At 48.2% G+C, this 15115-nt stretch overlaps 1 protein-coding gene across 3 annotated transcripts; it reads left to right on the plus strand.

The window, feature by feature from the left end:
* The first annotated feature begins 2848 nt into the window (after nucleotides 1-2848).
* LOC116824800 (surfeit locus protein 4-like) lies at nucleotides 2849-13554 on the plus strand. Of its 3 annotated transcripts, XM_075060991.1 has the most exons (7): nucleotides 2887-2979; nucleotides 5538-5663; nucleotides 7284-7470; nucleotides 9953-10029; nucleotides 11496-11539; nucleotides 12064-12250; nucleotides 13046-13554. In XM_075060991.1, the coding sequence occupies exons 2-7, from the start codon at nucleotides 5652-5654 to the stop codon at nucleotides 13310-13312; spliced, it is 774 nt and encodes a 257-aa protein (XP_074917092.1). In that variant the 5' UTR covers nucleotides 2887-2979; nucleotides 5538-5651; the 3' UTR covers nucleotides 13313-13554. The 3 variants fall into 3 exon arrangements, with proteins under 3 accessions (XP_032636235.1, XP_032636233.1, XP_074917092.1); XM_032780344.2 differs by lacking the exons at nucleotides 5538-5663; nucleotides 13046-13554 and adding an exon at nucleotides 12412-12943 and having other exon boundaries at nucleotides 2849-2979; XM_032780342.2 differs by lacking the exon at nucleotides 5538-5663 and having other exon boundaries at nucleotides 2851-2979.
* The last annotated feature ends 1561 nt before the right edge of the window (nucleotides 13555-15115 follow it).

Consider the following 15115-nt stretch of genomic DNA (forward strand, 5'->3'; position numbering starts at 1 on the left):
TTTTTTAGATGGATCAACTAGAACTGCACACAGTATTCAAGGTTTGGGCATTCCATGGATTTATACAGTAGCATTATGATAATTTCTGTCTTCTTATCTGTCCGTTTCCTAATGGTTCCTATTATTCTGTTTGCTTTTTGATTGCTGCTGCACACTGAGCAGATGTTTTCAGAGAACTGTCCACACTGACTCTAAGATCTCTTTCTTGGCTGGTAACAGCTAATTTCCACCCCACAATTTTGTATGTATAGTTGAGATTATATTTTCCAGTGTGCATTACTTTGCATTTATCAACACTGAATTTCATCTGCCATTTTCTTGTTCAGTCATCCAGTTTTGTGAGGTTCCTTTGTAACTCTTCAGAGTCAGCTTTAGACTTAACTATCTTGAGTAATTTTGTATCATCAGCAAACTTTGCCACCTCACTGTTTACCTCTTTCCAGATCATTTATGCATATGTTGAACAGCAGTGGTCCCAGTATAGATCTTTTGGAGACTCCACTATTTAACTCTCTCCATTCTGAAAACTAGCCATATATTCCTACCATTTGTTTTCTATCTTGTAAACAGTTACTGATCCATGAGAACATTTCTTCTTATCTCATGACTGCTTATTTTGCTTAAGAGCCTTTGGTGAGGGACCTTGTCAAAAGCTTTCTGAAAGTCCAAGTACACTGTATCCAGTGGATCAACCTTGACCACATTTGTTGACTCCCTCAGAGAATTCTAATAGATTGGTGAGGCATGATGTCTCTTTTCTCAACAAAAGCTGTGTTGACTCTTCCCCACACATTGTGTTCATCTGTGTGTCTGATAATTCTATTCTTTACTATAGTTTCAACCAACTTGCCTGGTAAATTAGGCTCACCGGCCTGTAATTGCCGGGACTGCCTCTGGAGCCTTTCTCAAAAATTGGAGTTACATTAGCTATCCACCAGGCATCTGGTATAGAGGCTGATTTAAGCATAAGTTACATATCAGAGTTAGTAGTTCTGCAATTTAATATTTCAGAACTCTTCAATGAATACCACCTGGTCTTGATGACTTTTCACTGTTTATCAATTTGTTCCAAAACCTTCTTTTATTGACACCTCAATCTGGGACAGGTCCTCAGATTTGTCACCTAAAAAGAATGGCTCAGGTGTGGGACTCTCCCACACATCCTTTGGAGTGAAGACTGATGCAAAGAATTAATTTAGCTTCTCCACAAAAGCGTTGTCTTCATTGAGTGTTCCCAGTCAATATGGAAATAGTTGAAATCCCCCATTATTACTGGGTTTTCTGTTTTCGTAGTCTCTGATGGTGAATTTCACAATTGTCACCGTCCTGATCAGGTGGTCTGTAGTATATTCCTAGTGCTATACTCTTTATTATTCAAGCATTTAATTTCTACCCATAAAGATTCTGTGGTACTGTTTGATTTATTTAAGATTTTTACTATACTTGACTCTATGCTTTCTTTCACATATACTGCCACTTCCTCACAAGTGCAACCTATTCTGTCATTCCTATATATTCTGTACGCTGGCATTCTGGTATCCCATTGATTAGCATCATTCCACCAAGTGTCTGTGATGGCTGTTATATCAATATCATCATTTATTACCAGGCCCTCAAGTTCAGCCATCTTAGTATTTAGACTTCTTGCATTTGTGTACAAGCACTTATAACATTTGTCAGCATTTAGTTTTCTGCCTTCATGTGAGATAACTTAAAAGGACTCTTTTTCATTTGACTGTTTCTCTTCGGTTCCTACCTGTACTTTATCAACATCTATCTGCTCTCTTTAGCAGGATATAGAGGATCCCCTGTCACGGTTACACACGGTACCGTCATATTAGTCAGTTGAGTCATGTTGCCATGGCATTGTCTGAAGCATTGTTGCCCTGGCTGGGTGTGAGGCGCTGTCGCTGCGGCTGAGTGAAAGGTGCAAGCCCCATGGTGCCATTTGAAGAACTGATGCCTTGTCTGAATGTGAGGTGCCATTGCCATGCCTGGGCATGAGATGCCATGTCTGGGTGTGAGATACTGTAGTCTGGTGTGAGGCACCCTGGCTGGGTGTGAGGTGATGTGGCTGTGGCCGGGCATGAGGCAGCATTGCCATGGCCAAGCGTGAGGCCTTGGGCATGAGGTGCTATAGCTGGGCATGAGGGGCTGTCATTGTGGCTGGGTGTGGGGCACTGTGGCCATGGTTAGGTGTGAGGCGGTGTCGCCGTGGCCAGGCATGAGGTGCTTGGCTGGGTGTGGGGCACTGTGGCCATGGTTAGGTGTAAGGCGGTGTCGCCGTGGCCAGGCGTGAGGTCCTGTGGCTGGGTGTGGGGCACCGTGGCCATGGCCGGGTGTGGAGTGCTGTGGTGGTGACCAGGCATGAGGCGTCATCGCTGTGGCCAGACATGAGGCCCCATGCATGTGGCGCCATGGCTGCTTGTGAGGCGATTTGGGGCGCTGTGCGTGGGGTGCCTTGGCAGGTGTGAGGTGCCGTGGACGCTATTGATTTGGCCTTGGCCGGTGTGGGGCGCGCTGGCCGGTGTGGGGTGCGCTGGCAGGTGTGGGGCGCCCCAGCCGGCCATGAGTCGGGGGCCCAGTTCCCGCTCTCCTAAGTCCCAGGCTGAGCCCACTCCCCCTCCCCCACCGCACCCCTCCGACGGCGGGAAGGTGGCGACAGCGCGTGGCTCCTCCCCCGCCACCAAGAGTGAAGGCTGGAACCGGCCGCCATGGCTATGGAGGCAATGCCGCTGAAACGAGCGGTCTGCCTCGGTAGCCATGGCCGAGGGCTCCCACGTGACCCCCCAGGGGGGTGGGGTAGGACGGGGAACCTCCCTGTGACTGGTTGCGCTCTGGCCACGCCCACTGCCGCCGTCGGCCACGCCCTCTCCTTTCCCCACTCTCGGCCCCTGAGGAGACAGTGAGGCTGGGCTGGAGCCGACTATGGCGCCCAGTGGAGACTTGATGGGGGCTGCTGAGGACCTGGCCGACCAGGTGAGGGGGAGAGGTGTCCGGGCTGGGGGCGGCTCCTCCTGGAGGAGCGGGAGCTGGGACTGGCCTGCCCCCTCCCGCCCGCGAATGGTTTGGTCCATCCCAGGCTGGGAGCCATTGAAGGGGTGGGAGATACCATCTCCCTCAAGGATAGTGAGGAGTGGGACATACCACCTGCTCCTCTTATAGTGAAGGGGGTGAGTATGGAGAAGGGAGGCTCTACCATCTACCCTGGGGAAGGGACTGTACCATCTGGTGCCCCCATAGAGAAGCAATGGGGGATGTATCATTATGGGGAGGGTATTGAGGTAATCTATAAAAATGGGGGGTGGGATATACCACCAGTATTCCTTCTCCCGGGGGGGCGGTACCAATTGCTGCTGCTCCCCCCCTCCCCCCAAGCGTGGGGTCGTCTGGGGGGAAGGGATAGGGAGCCTGTAGGAAACGGGGGTATGTACCACCTGCTTCTCCTTATGCTTGGGGGAGGGATGTACCACCTGTGCCCCCCCCACCCCACACAGAGTAGGAAGGGGAGCAGGGAGAAGAGTGGGGGGAGGGGCTGTACCATGTGTGTCTCCCCGCCCCCTCCTACCCCCATGGGGGGTGGTACTGAGAAGGAAGGGGACCCACATCTCTTGGTTGGAAGTGGGGTACAGGGCACCCAGCCTGGGGTTTGCAAGGTTGCTGTTTGTAGTATTGGGGCAGGAAGGGAGCCACCCATATCTAAACCCTCCCCCCCCCAACTCAGGGGGAGCAACCGCTAAGCCCACTACACAATTGATTTCTGGGGACAAAAAATGAAAAAACAGGAGCAGGAGTGAGGTCAAAGTTTAAAAAAAAATATCAAGAGTGTGGGGAGGAAGGGGACACAGAGCACAGAACCCCTGACAGTGCCCAGCACTCCTCCCCCGTGTCTAGTAAGTGGGGCTGGTGCACCATGGGATGCTCCATTGACTTGAATTGGTATTTTCTTCTTGTGCCTCGAACCATGAAGTAATGAATCTGATGGGATTAAAATTTCTGCTTTCCTGACTATTTCCAGTTGGTATCAGTTCCCTCAAAATAAACAAACCCAAGGCCAGAACAGGGGAATTTATTCTCCTGAGCACCGTGTGCAAGGGGTCAGTTATAATGGGAGAGGGAATCTTCTTGTCACTGGTTCAGTCCCATTCCGCACCAGTAGTAATCCAGCATTACCTTGTGATAATCACACTTCACTAACAGATTAGTGAATTGAACCTCACAGCCCACGAATGGCAGGTGTTATCCTCATGTTGCAAATGGGGAAACTGTAACACAGAGAGGGGAAATGACTTACCTGTGGTCATACAGTGAATCATTGGCAGAGCTGGGAATGGAACCTGGGAGTTCTGACTTCATTTTAGCAGATTGCTAAAATTGCAGAATATCTTCAAAGTGCTCATGAGTCTCAACTACACTCCTACTAGGACTTGCACGATTGCTGTCAGTATTGCAATTGGCTCTCTTGCCAGAGGTCAAAAAAGATGTAAAACAGATGCTAACAAAGATGGCTTTGAAAGGTCTAGGGTAGGCAACTCAGGGTGCCTTTAACACATGCTAAAGTGGTCAAATTACAATCTTGGCTAGGTTATGTTAGACCAGGGGTCGGCAACCTCTGGCACGCGGCTTGCCAGGGTAAGCAAATGGATGTGGATCCAAATTTTATATCTATCACCCTGCAAATCTGCGGATATCCACTTTATATCCATTGACCATGTTTGCAGATGGCGGAGCGGATGCGGATACAAATTTTATATTCGCGCAGAGCTCTACTGATAAACAGGGTTTTGGTATGAGCACACTTAACATAACTGATGGACTTTAGAGGATGTAACCTGGTTTCAGACAACAGGGATTTGGGGATTAAACTGATTTCTACTCAACTGATTGCTCAAATCTGACAGAGATGGGGGCCATAAAGCTACGTAGCCAGCTAGTGCTTTGGGATCCTTCAGGATAGGAAGCATTATAGAAATGTAAGTAGTGGTTAAAGGATTTGAGGTAGGCCCATAGATTCTAAGGTCAGAAGGGACCATTAGAGCATCTAGTCTGACCTTCTGTATATCACAGAGCATAGAATTTAACTCAGTTACCCCTATACTGAGCCCAATAACTTGGCTTTTTTGCCACCCTGCTGTTCTGCTTTTTCCTCAGCAGTGTGTTTTGGCACGTAGATCTAGTGAGTTTTCTTTGGCACTGTCCCCTCTCACACTAGAAATACGTCTAGATTAAAGTTAAGTCGAGCTCCTTTGAAAGCACATGTGGTATCCTGTGTTATACACACAGGCACTTTTAAATCCTGCTTATGCTATGAAAAGAGCAATGTTTTAAACATGATTGGAGCCAATCCATGTTATAATATGGTTTAATCTAGCTGGTATGAATGGAAGAAGGCTGTGTTTTAACGATGCTTGAGAATACTGTTCATATCCTTGTAGGTTCCTGTGCTTTCACAACCATGGTTATTTTTGTAGTGTAGACAGGGCCTTAACGTTCGATTAAACTTTCAATTTGATTTGATTGTTTTGACTTATTCACAGACTCCACCAGTAATTCAGTGCCACCTTGGGAAGGCACCTATTTGATAACAGAGAGCCTTTTACAGATGAAATTATTACATTGGTTAAAGGACTGTTCCTGCATCTGAAGCAGGAATGGTGATAGAGGTGTGTATGTTATGTGTGTGTTACTTAGGGGTGTGGGGAACAGACTACACTATCGCTGCCTATGCTGTGTTGTATCCACGGAACAAGTATTTTGACCTCCAGGCCAGCCAGTTTGCCATCTCTCAGGATCAAAGAGCTCATTTAAAATACTGAGGTACTTGGAGATGAAGGTTAGGTGTATGGGTAGATAGAACTTAAAACTTCTGAATCAGGGGTGTAGAGGAGGTTAGATGTGGTCTTGCCTTCCCTCTCCTCCCCTTCTCTTCTTTCATCGTTGTCCTCCCCCCAAAAAACCCAGGTATTTAAAAAACTTAGTAATAAGAATATCTGTATCCCTAGAAGTTTGTTAGAGGATGTGTTAATGAACATTGGCTGTTGTTGAGTATCATACTTTACATGTATCCAGCTTTTTTCATCCTGAAAGAAACAAAGGACTTTTTGAAAGAGTTTGGGACATTTGAAACATTCAGGTATTTGGATAACTGGGAGCTCCGTTTCTGTGAAGCTGTGGGATGTATTACTTCGATTTAACTTTTGGTTGTTGGGCTTAGTGTGTAGGTGCTGGGTGGTGTGGGTGGCCTGTGATCTACAGGACGTCAGAGTAGGTGATCTGGTGGTTCCCCCGGCCTTGAACTGTCTGACTTTCTGACTTAGAGATTCGTTAGGGCAAGGATCATCTTTTTGCACTGTGTGTGCTGCAGGTAGCACAGTGGGGTCCATGGCTGCGACTCAGAGGCACCGCTGGAGTACACCTACTACATTTCACTTTATTTCCCCTGGGAGTCAGACTGTGTCCACAGCACAGCTACCAGCTAATATTGTAACCTTGGACAAGATCCATCATCCCCCGCCGTGCCTCATCTTCCAAGGGGTTAAGGACTGAATGGAGATGTGAGGTGTAGCCCGGAAATTTATACTGAAAACAGTAGGGGGTGGTTGGTGTACTCAGGTGTGAGATAGTTCCAAGGAATTGGCTTACCTGGCTTGGACCCCTCTTGGATGGTGGGAGATGGTTTTAGACTAATAGCTACTAGGCAGTCTCCTACCCTGCTTCAATGAAACTCTACTTTGTGGGGCTACAGAACGAATGCACAGCGTAGAGCTGTGTGAATCACCTGCTCTTCAAAGCAGCGTCCTACAGCAGTCCTACCACTTCAGAGGTGTCCTTGTATGTTTTTCCAGAGAGTTTAAACTGGGAGTTGGGACTCTTTTTGGACCTACTCCCAATTTTGAAAGGAGAGTGTATTCTAGTGGGTAGAGCAGGGGACTGAGAGTCTGGACTCATGGGTTCTGTTGCTGGCTCTGGGAAGGCATGTGGATTGGTCGGAGCAGGGGCTGAGAGCTGCTGACTCATACAACCTTAGAAGAGTCAAGTTGTGGCTCTCACCTCAGTTTCCCCATCTCTAATATGGGGCTAATACCTGCCTCCCAAAGGCGAAGTGAAGATTTATTAATGGAAGTGTGCAAGGTGCCCTCAGATTCTCCTCTGACCAAAGTCGTATCGCTTTTGGAGCTGGATAACCTAGCAACTTGTTGCTTCAGTTGCTGTGGGCCATTGTTTTCTGACTCTCTAATGCTGCCTTTTGTTCTTCCTCCTCTGGCCATATCTTCCCCCTCCAGTTCTTGCGGGTGACGAAGCGGTACCTACCTCACCTGGCTCACCTCTGTCTGATCAGCACCTTCCTTGAGGATGGGATACGGATGTGGTTTCAATGGAACGAGCAGCGGGATTACATCAATATGTCATGGGGGTGCGGCATCATCTTGGCCACACTATTCGTATTAATCAACATGTCTGGACAGCTGGGTAAGAGCCCTCCCACCTCAATGATGCTTCTGAGCTGCTGCTTGGGAGGGAGCCTGGGTACAGAATCAAAGAAAGGACCTTGAGAGTTCATCTAGTCCAGAAACCCTCCATGCTGAGGCAGGGCCAAGTAACCGAGACCACCCCAGTGATGGATTCTACAACCTACCTCTGTCAGTTGCTCCAGTACTTAACTATCCTTAGAGTTAGAAAGTTTTTCCTAATATCTTACCCTAATCTCCCTTGCTGCAAATTAACCTGATGGAGAACAATTAATCACCATCCTCTTTGGCAACCTTTTACCTGTTTGCAGACTGTTATCAGCTGCCCCTTCAGCCTTCCCTTCTCTGGTCTAACCTTGCCCCAGTTTTTTTAACCTTTCTTAGTAGGTCATGTTTTCTAAACCTTTTCCCATTTCCGTTACTCTCCTCTGGACTCTCACATTTGTCCACATCTTTCTTAAAGTGTGGTGCCCAAAAGTAGACAGAGTACTCCAGCTGAGGCCTCATCAGTGCCAAATCGAATGGAATAATTACCTCCCATTAGGGCTGTCAAGCGATTAAAAAAATTAATCTTGATCAATTGTGATGTTAAACTATAATATACTATTTATCTAACTATTTCTTGCACTGTAAAAATAAAAGAAATATTATTTTTCAGTTCACTTGATACAAGTACTGTGGTGCAATCTCTTTATCATGAAAGTTGTACTTACAGATGTAGAATTATGCACAAAAAATAACTGGTTCCCGATCCTGCTGGAAAGGTATAACAAGTGGGGTTCCACAGGGGTCTTTTTTGGGACTGACTCTGTTCAATATCTTCATCAACGACTTAGATATTTGCATAGGAAGGATGCTTATTAAATTTGCAGATGATACCAAACTGGGAAGCATTGCAACTGCTTTGGAGGACAGGGTCATAATTGAAAATGATCTGGACAAATTGGAGAAATGGTCTGAGGTCAACAGGATGAAGTTTAACAAAGACAAATGCAAAGTGCTTCACTTAGGAAGGAGCAATCAGTTTCATACATACAGAATGGGAAGAGACTGTCTAGGAAGGAGTATGGCAGAAAGGGATCTAGGGGTTATAGTGGACCACAAGCTAAACATGAGTCAACAGCGTGATGCTGTTGCAAAAAAAGCAAACGTGATTCTGGGATGCATTAACAGGTGTGTTATAAGCAAGACATGAGAAGTCATTCTTCCAGTCTACTCTGCGCTGGTTAGGCCTCAACTGGAGTATTGTGTCCAGTTCTGGGCACCACAATTCAAGAAAGATGTGGAGAAATTGGAGAGGGTCCAGAGAAGAGCAACAAGAATGATTAAAGGTCTGAGAACATGACCTACTGAAGGAAGGCTAGAATGGGTTTGTTTCATGAAAGAGATAAGATACCCTTTTAGATACCTGAAAAACTGCCATCCATGTCACAGCGAGGAGGGCAGAAAAACTTGTTCACATTCCTAGCCCTCTAAGGAAGCACACAACCGAAGCATGGGCTAAACTGCAGCAACAGGAGGTTTAGGTTGACATTAAGGAAAAAGTTCCAACTGTCAGGGTGGTTAAACATTGAATAAATTGCCTAGGCGAAGCGTTGTGGAATCTCCATCTCTGAGGATATTTAAAGAGTAGGATTAGATATGTCATCAGGATGGTCTAGACAGTATTTGGTCCTGCCATGAGGGCAGGGGACTGGACTCAATGACCTCTCAAGGTCCCTTCCAGTCCTTGAATCTATGAATAAACGTGTGATGTTGCCTAACACATCCCAGAATATTTGCCTTTTTCACAGCAGAATCACACAGTTGACCCGTATTCAATTTGTGTTCCACTATAACCCCCAGATCTTCAGTACTGCTGCCTACCCAGTTATTCCCCATTTTGTACTTGTGCATTTGGTTTGTACATAGGTGACTTTCCCGCCTCTCCTCCAGCTCTGCAAATGCTAAGCATCGCACAGAGGCAGTATTTCACTGCAGAAGCTCGAATCCTTGAAATAGCAACACTCTGCCTGTCTCTAGCACCTTCCACGCTGGGATCTCATAGCATTAAACTTCATGTGCCCCAGGGTGGTATGTCCCTCTTATGCAGATGGGGGAACTGAGGCACAGAACAGGGAAATGACTTTTCCGTGATCACACAGTGAGTCAGGGGCAGAGTCTGGAGTAGAACGTAGATCTCCTGTGATCTTCCACCGTGCCTCTGGAAAAAGACCTCTAAAGTCATCTAGTCAAGTGTCCCCCTGAGGCTGTTCTGTGGAGAAGCTCCTCTTCTAATTCTGATAAGACTCCTGTGGGTGTCTTCCCTCACTGGCTTTGACAATCTCACCCTGAATGTACTACGTTGGTCATAAAATGCCCCAAACTCCCTCACAGAGAAGAGTGAGTATTGAAAGGGTCATCTGTGTTTTTGTTAACCTGCATTGGCTCTGATGCTGATTTTTTTTTTTTTTTTTTTTTCATTCTCTGTGTCTCTGTTTCAGTTGGGTGCATTCTAGTCCTAGCCAGGAAGTTTGTTCCTTACGGTTGTTTTGGCCTATTTGGGATTATCTTCATGCAGGTGAGTGGGAGATGGGCTCGCTTCATTACGCTGCTCCAGACAAGAGTACTGAATGCCATGGCTAGCAAAGATTCCCCTGGCTGCTTAGTGGATTGATAGTAGTGGGCACTGATGGCCAGTGGCTGTGGAATAATGTGAGCTGTAGAACCATAAAAGTTAGAGAATGGAAAAGACCAATGAGCTATTATTAGGGTTTGTCTACATGGGGAGTTAATCGGGAGTAGCTATTCAAGAGTTCAGGTGAATTCTCAGTTCTAAAGTGGATTACACTAATTCAGAATAAAGTACATTTATTCTGAGACAAAAGCGTCTACACATGGAGTTAATCAAGAAAAGTGAGTCTGCTTTAAATTCACACCCTCCCTTACTCGGGATTAATGTTCTATGTTGACAATCCCTTAGTCTGTGTCTTTCCTGGGGCAGAATTGTGCCCTTCGCTCTATTCTCTAAAGCTTTCTCCAGTCGAATGTGTAAATGTCACACGCAGCCGGGGTTTCCATCCCTTCCCTGGGAGATCCTGCTAGTACAGCTAACTATCTGGAAATGTCCTGCTATTCACCCTAAATTTTCCCCTTTCTTACTTTCGTTCCTCCTTATCACTCCCCATTCTGTTAAACTAAACTTCTCACCTGTCATGGTGTCCTGCCCCCCTTCAACTCTCTCTGTAGATTGTTATGTCCACCGACATCTTTAATAATTGCTAAGTGACGGTTAACTCTTTTAAAGATGGTGCGGTGGATAGAGCACTAGCATGAGACTTGGGAGAGACTCCAGTTCAATTCCCTGCTGAACCATAGACTCCCTGTGTGTTCCTGGGCATAAGCGCTGACTCTGTGGGTGCTCCAGGGCTGGAGCACCCATGAAAAAAATTAGTGGGTGCTCAGCGCCCACCTGTGGCCCTGCCAGTCAGCTCCTCCCCCTCGCCGCCAGTACCTCCTGCCTGCCAGCAGGCCCTGCCAATCACCTGCTCTCCGCTCCCCTCCAGCACCTGCTGCTGATCAGCTGTTTAGCCATGTGCAGGAGGCCCTAGGGGTGAGGAGGCGGAGTGTGTGCGGAGCAGAGTAAGGGCAGGGCATGCCTAGGGGAGGGGACGGGGATAGGAAGAGGTGGGGTGGGGGCCTGGGTCGGAGTGGAGGTTGAGCACCCCTGGGGAAATTAGGAAGTTGGCACCTGTGCTCTTGGGAACTGAAGCCCAGAGAGAGACATAGGTGACTTGCCATCTGCACAGTGGAGATAGTAGCCCTGGCCTGCCTCACAGGATAAATACGCTGAAGACTCTGAGGTGCTCACCACTGACTTGCTGCAGGGCCTCTCTGTGCTTCAGTTCCCCCTTTGTGACGTGAAATTGAAACTGACTCATCTTCGATGGGGCTTAACTTTTGAACAACTCCTTGAGATCATCTGCCGCAAGCAACTGAACCTGTTACCTGGCCACAGGGTTTAAACTGGTGGTTTCTGTTTTGCAGACAGTCGCTTACAGTATTTTATGGGATCTCAAATTCCTGATGAGGTGAGTTACAGCCGATGAATGGAATTGGTGCCCTCATTTCTTTGTGGTTAAGTAGCAAGGCCTGGCTCCTAAAGGCAATCCCTGACTCCAGCGATTAGAACAGGAAAAATGGAGGAGAGGACTCCTGGCTGCTTAACTGCGCTCTGTCACTGACTTCCTATCTGACCTTAGTCAAGTCACTGCCACTCTGTGCCTCAGTTTCCCCACCTGTCAGTCCCTCCAGGTAGGGTTCAGGTTTCACTAATGAACTCAAGTGCAATTTGATTCAGGATGGTAAGGGCTAGAGGCGAGCAGTGTTGCTTGGTGGGGGCTTGTGTAACCCGGTGGTGAGTGTGTGCTACTGGTCCCCTTCTGTGCCCAACCCACAGAGGATATGAGTCTGTTACAGCCCCTGCTAGGGAGACTGGGCTCTTGCTTTTAGGCTGGAGGTGCCCCGTTCGGTCCCTGGCATGATAGTCATCACACTCACGTTAGAAGACAGCAGCTCCATGATCCATTGATCCTTTCGCTTCCCCCTGCTGCAGGAACCTTGCCCTAGGAGGTGGGCTGCTGCTGCTGCTGGCAGAGTCCCGCTCTGAAGGGAAGTCCATGTTTGCCGGCGTCCCCACCGTGGATGACATTTCACCGCGACAGTACATGCAGCTGGGAGGGAGGCTTCTGCTTGTGCTCATGTTCATGACACTGCTGCACTTTGAACTCAGTGCTTTCACTGTAAGTGGCCTCTGTTACCCCTGTCACCTTGTCCTGGGGTCCCTCTCTGCTTCAGGCAGCCCATCCAGCAATGGGGCTGGACCCTGCACTTAGCCCTGAAGCAAAGGTGTTGCCACGTCCCTCCATGGTTATGCCTGTGATGTCCTCCCCTTTCACTTCAGGGACCCTTAGTGCCGTTGGATTCTCCCCTGTAACCCATGCACAGCAGCAGTGTAGGCAGGTGAGTTGGCTGCTCTGTGCTGCAGGTTCCACGCCTTGTTTGGAATGTGTGTGGGAAGGAGAGCGGGGAGGTGACTCCACTGCTGGTTAGTCCCGAGAAGAGTGAGCAGAGGCCTCAGACCTCCCGACCCACCTGACCGTGCCTTGAGCTAGTGCAGTGGGCAGGATAACGTAGTCTTGCATCTCTGCTGTTTCCGCATTCCAGTCTGAACTGCTGCCTTCCAAGCCCTCCACGTGCAGCCAGCTCCTCTGCCCTGAAGTGTCTAACAAGCAAGACCCAAAAAATGGGGAGAATAGGCCAGGTATGGGAGGCTGCGGAGAAATGGGGGAGGTGACCAGTGTAGGAAGAATCCCTAGTCGGAACTGGGTTTGAAGGAAGATGGAACTGCGTTGATGATCTTGGGGTTTATTCTCAGTTCTTGGGAAAAGTATTGCTCTAGCTGGGAACTGAGAGCCAGAACACCTGAGTTCCGTTCCTGGCTCTGCCGCTGACTTGCTGTTTGTGAAGTGCTTTCACATCCTGGCATAAAAGAGCTGTGCAGGTACTCATGTCTCCTGATATTCTCCCCATCCCAGATCTTCCAGGACATCTTTGGCATGGCATTGATCATCTTGGTGGCCATTGGTTTCAAGACCAAGCTGGCCGCCCTGACCCTGGTCGTCTGGCTCTTCGTAATCAATCTGGTACAGAACGCGTTCTGGAACATCCCCACCTACAGGCCTCTCCACGACTTCCTAAAGTATGACTTTTTCCAAACCATGTCGGTAATAGGAGGCCTGCTGCTGGTGGTGGCACTGGGCCCAGGAGGAGTGTCAATGGATGAGCACAAAAAGAAGTGGTGAAGACAGGAGGAGAATGAAGAACGGGGAAGAGGCTTGGGGCAGACCGGGGGGGGGGNGGGGGAGGAATCTTTTTCCTTACAACTTTTTTAAACTTAGTCCCATTTGTATATTATATTTTCCTCCCCCATTCTGTTCTCTGGAGGTTTATCATTGTTCACTGTTGCCTTATCAGGATAGAAGAGTCTTTTTCTTCCTATCCGGTTGGACACATGTGTAAATTAAAATATATATTCTATTCTACAGCCCTTGAGCCTTGTGTGCTGGTCCGTCCCTCAGGGCCTGGCTTTGTAATGAGCCCCTCTGCTATCCTGAGCTTGGATCATTATAAAGGGCTCCTTTTGGGATGTAGAAAGAAAGCCTGAAAGGTTTACTGTCCTCTGACCTCCAGTCTCCTTATTGGTGGGTCAGCAGAGCCTTGCAGAGACCCGGAATAATGACATGGCTGTGAGCACAATGTAACAGAACAGAACAACTGAAGGAGGGTACAGAGGCAGCTACCTTCCTGCTGCTGGTACAATCAGCTTCTTTCTCTCCCTGAGCCAGGAGGCACACACATTTCAGAGTTACTTCCTGAGATAGGTGCATCCTGTAGGGGCTGTCTGTCTGTGCCAGACACATGCTCCCAGCCAGCTCAGTAATTCTGTCACAGTGTTACACCATAAATATTGGAAACGTCAAGGCTTTCCTTCCCTGGCTTTGCTGGAGGACTCCCTGAAGGTCTGAAAGGCAGAGAGTGAGCTTTTGCAAACCTTGACTGAAGGATGCTGCAGTGTTGACTCTTTAACTTTTGAGATCTTTTCTCCCAAATATACGTGGGTGTTTGAGTTAAATAGGTATTCAGTAGCCCCCAAAAGACAGCGTTTTAAACAACTGATCAGCTATTTATACGTCAGTATCTGCAGTGTTATTCTGCCAGTTCTCCATAAAGCCCTCTGAGGCAGATGTGGCCTGACTTTTTAATGTAAAAAGCAGAAATATCCCCCGTCTTATCTGTCTTCCAAATCCCACTTCCTGGCTTTCTTTACGTGGAAGCACAAGTCACAATTTTTGTTTCCCTGGGAGTAGGGGAGAGGGAAGGTCACCGTTAATAACATTGCAAAGTGTGTCACTTTAACAATACACAACTTCAGTGGTCCTTTGCCACAAACCCTGCAGCCTCCTCAGTGGATGTTTGGCTTAAGGCTTGGATTGTTTGACTTTCTTGGGGGCTGTCTGTTTTGAAGGAAGGCAGTGGCTCCTGGAATGAGCATCGTGCCCAAGGGGGTCTCTGTGCCTTATTTCCAGTTATGTTACCGGGGCAAAGCTGCTACTTTTGGAGCCAGATCCCGACTGCAAATCTGCTGGGGTGGGCAGGCTATTTTGAGTGGCAGCTTGGTCTCCAGGTTATGCGGCTTCGGCACTAGACTGTAATAAGTGAGTGCTAGCAAAGGTAAAAGTGAGCTGGGATGGGGCGGACAGGCACTCTGGCTGTGTGATCCTGACGGTAGAAGTAGGAGATGCATGTAAGTAGTTTTCTGTCTCAGTACACCAGGTGGGAAGGCTCAGAGCTCTTACTGCTGCTATCCGAGGTGTGTGCATGTATCTGCTAGGAGAGTCCTAGAAATACAGGATTGGAAGGTACCTCGAGGTCATCTAGTCCAGCTCCCTGAGACAGGACCAAGTAAACCTCTAGACCAGTGGTCCCCAACGTGGCGGGGCATCTAGGTGCGCCCGCCTACTGACAAGGGAGCGCCCCGCTGCCGAGGAGCGGGGCTGCCAGACAAGCAGCTGCCGAAATGCCACTGAGAAGCAGCAATGGCAAGA

The sequence above is a fragment of the Chelonoidis abingdonii genome, chromosome 26 (assembly GCF_003597395.2).
Source record: "Chelonoidis abingdonii isolate Lonesome George chromosome 26, CheloAbing_2.0, whole genome shotgun sequence".
Lineage (NCBI taxonomy): Eukaryota > Metazoa > Chordata > Testudines > Testudinidae > Chelonoidis > Chelonoidis abingdonii.

Excerpts from the sequence above, each read along its gene's own strand:
- LOC116824800 (XM_032780342.2), top strand. The coding sequence starts at position 2,929 with ATGGCGCCCAGTGGAGACTTGATGGGGGCTGCTGAGGACCTGGCCGAC. Across the intron at positions 2,980-7,283 it reads CTGAGGACCTGGCCGACCAG|TTCTTGCGGGTGACGAAGCG; the intron begins GTGAGGGGGAGA and ends TTCCCCCTCCAG. Across the intron at positions 11,540-12,063 it reads GATCTCAAATTCCTGATGAG|GAACCTTGCCCTAGGAGGTG; the intron begins GTGAGTTACAGC and ends CCCCTGCTGCAG.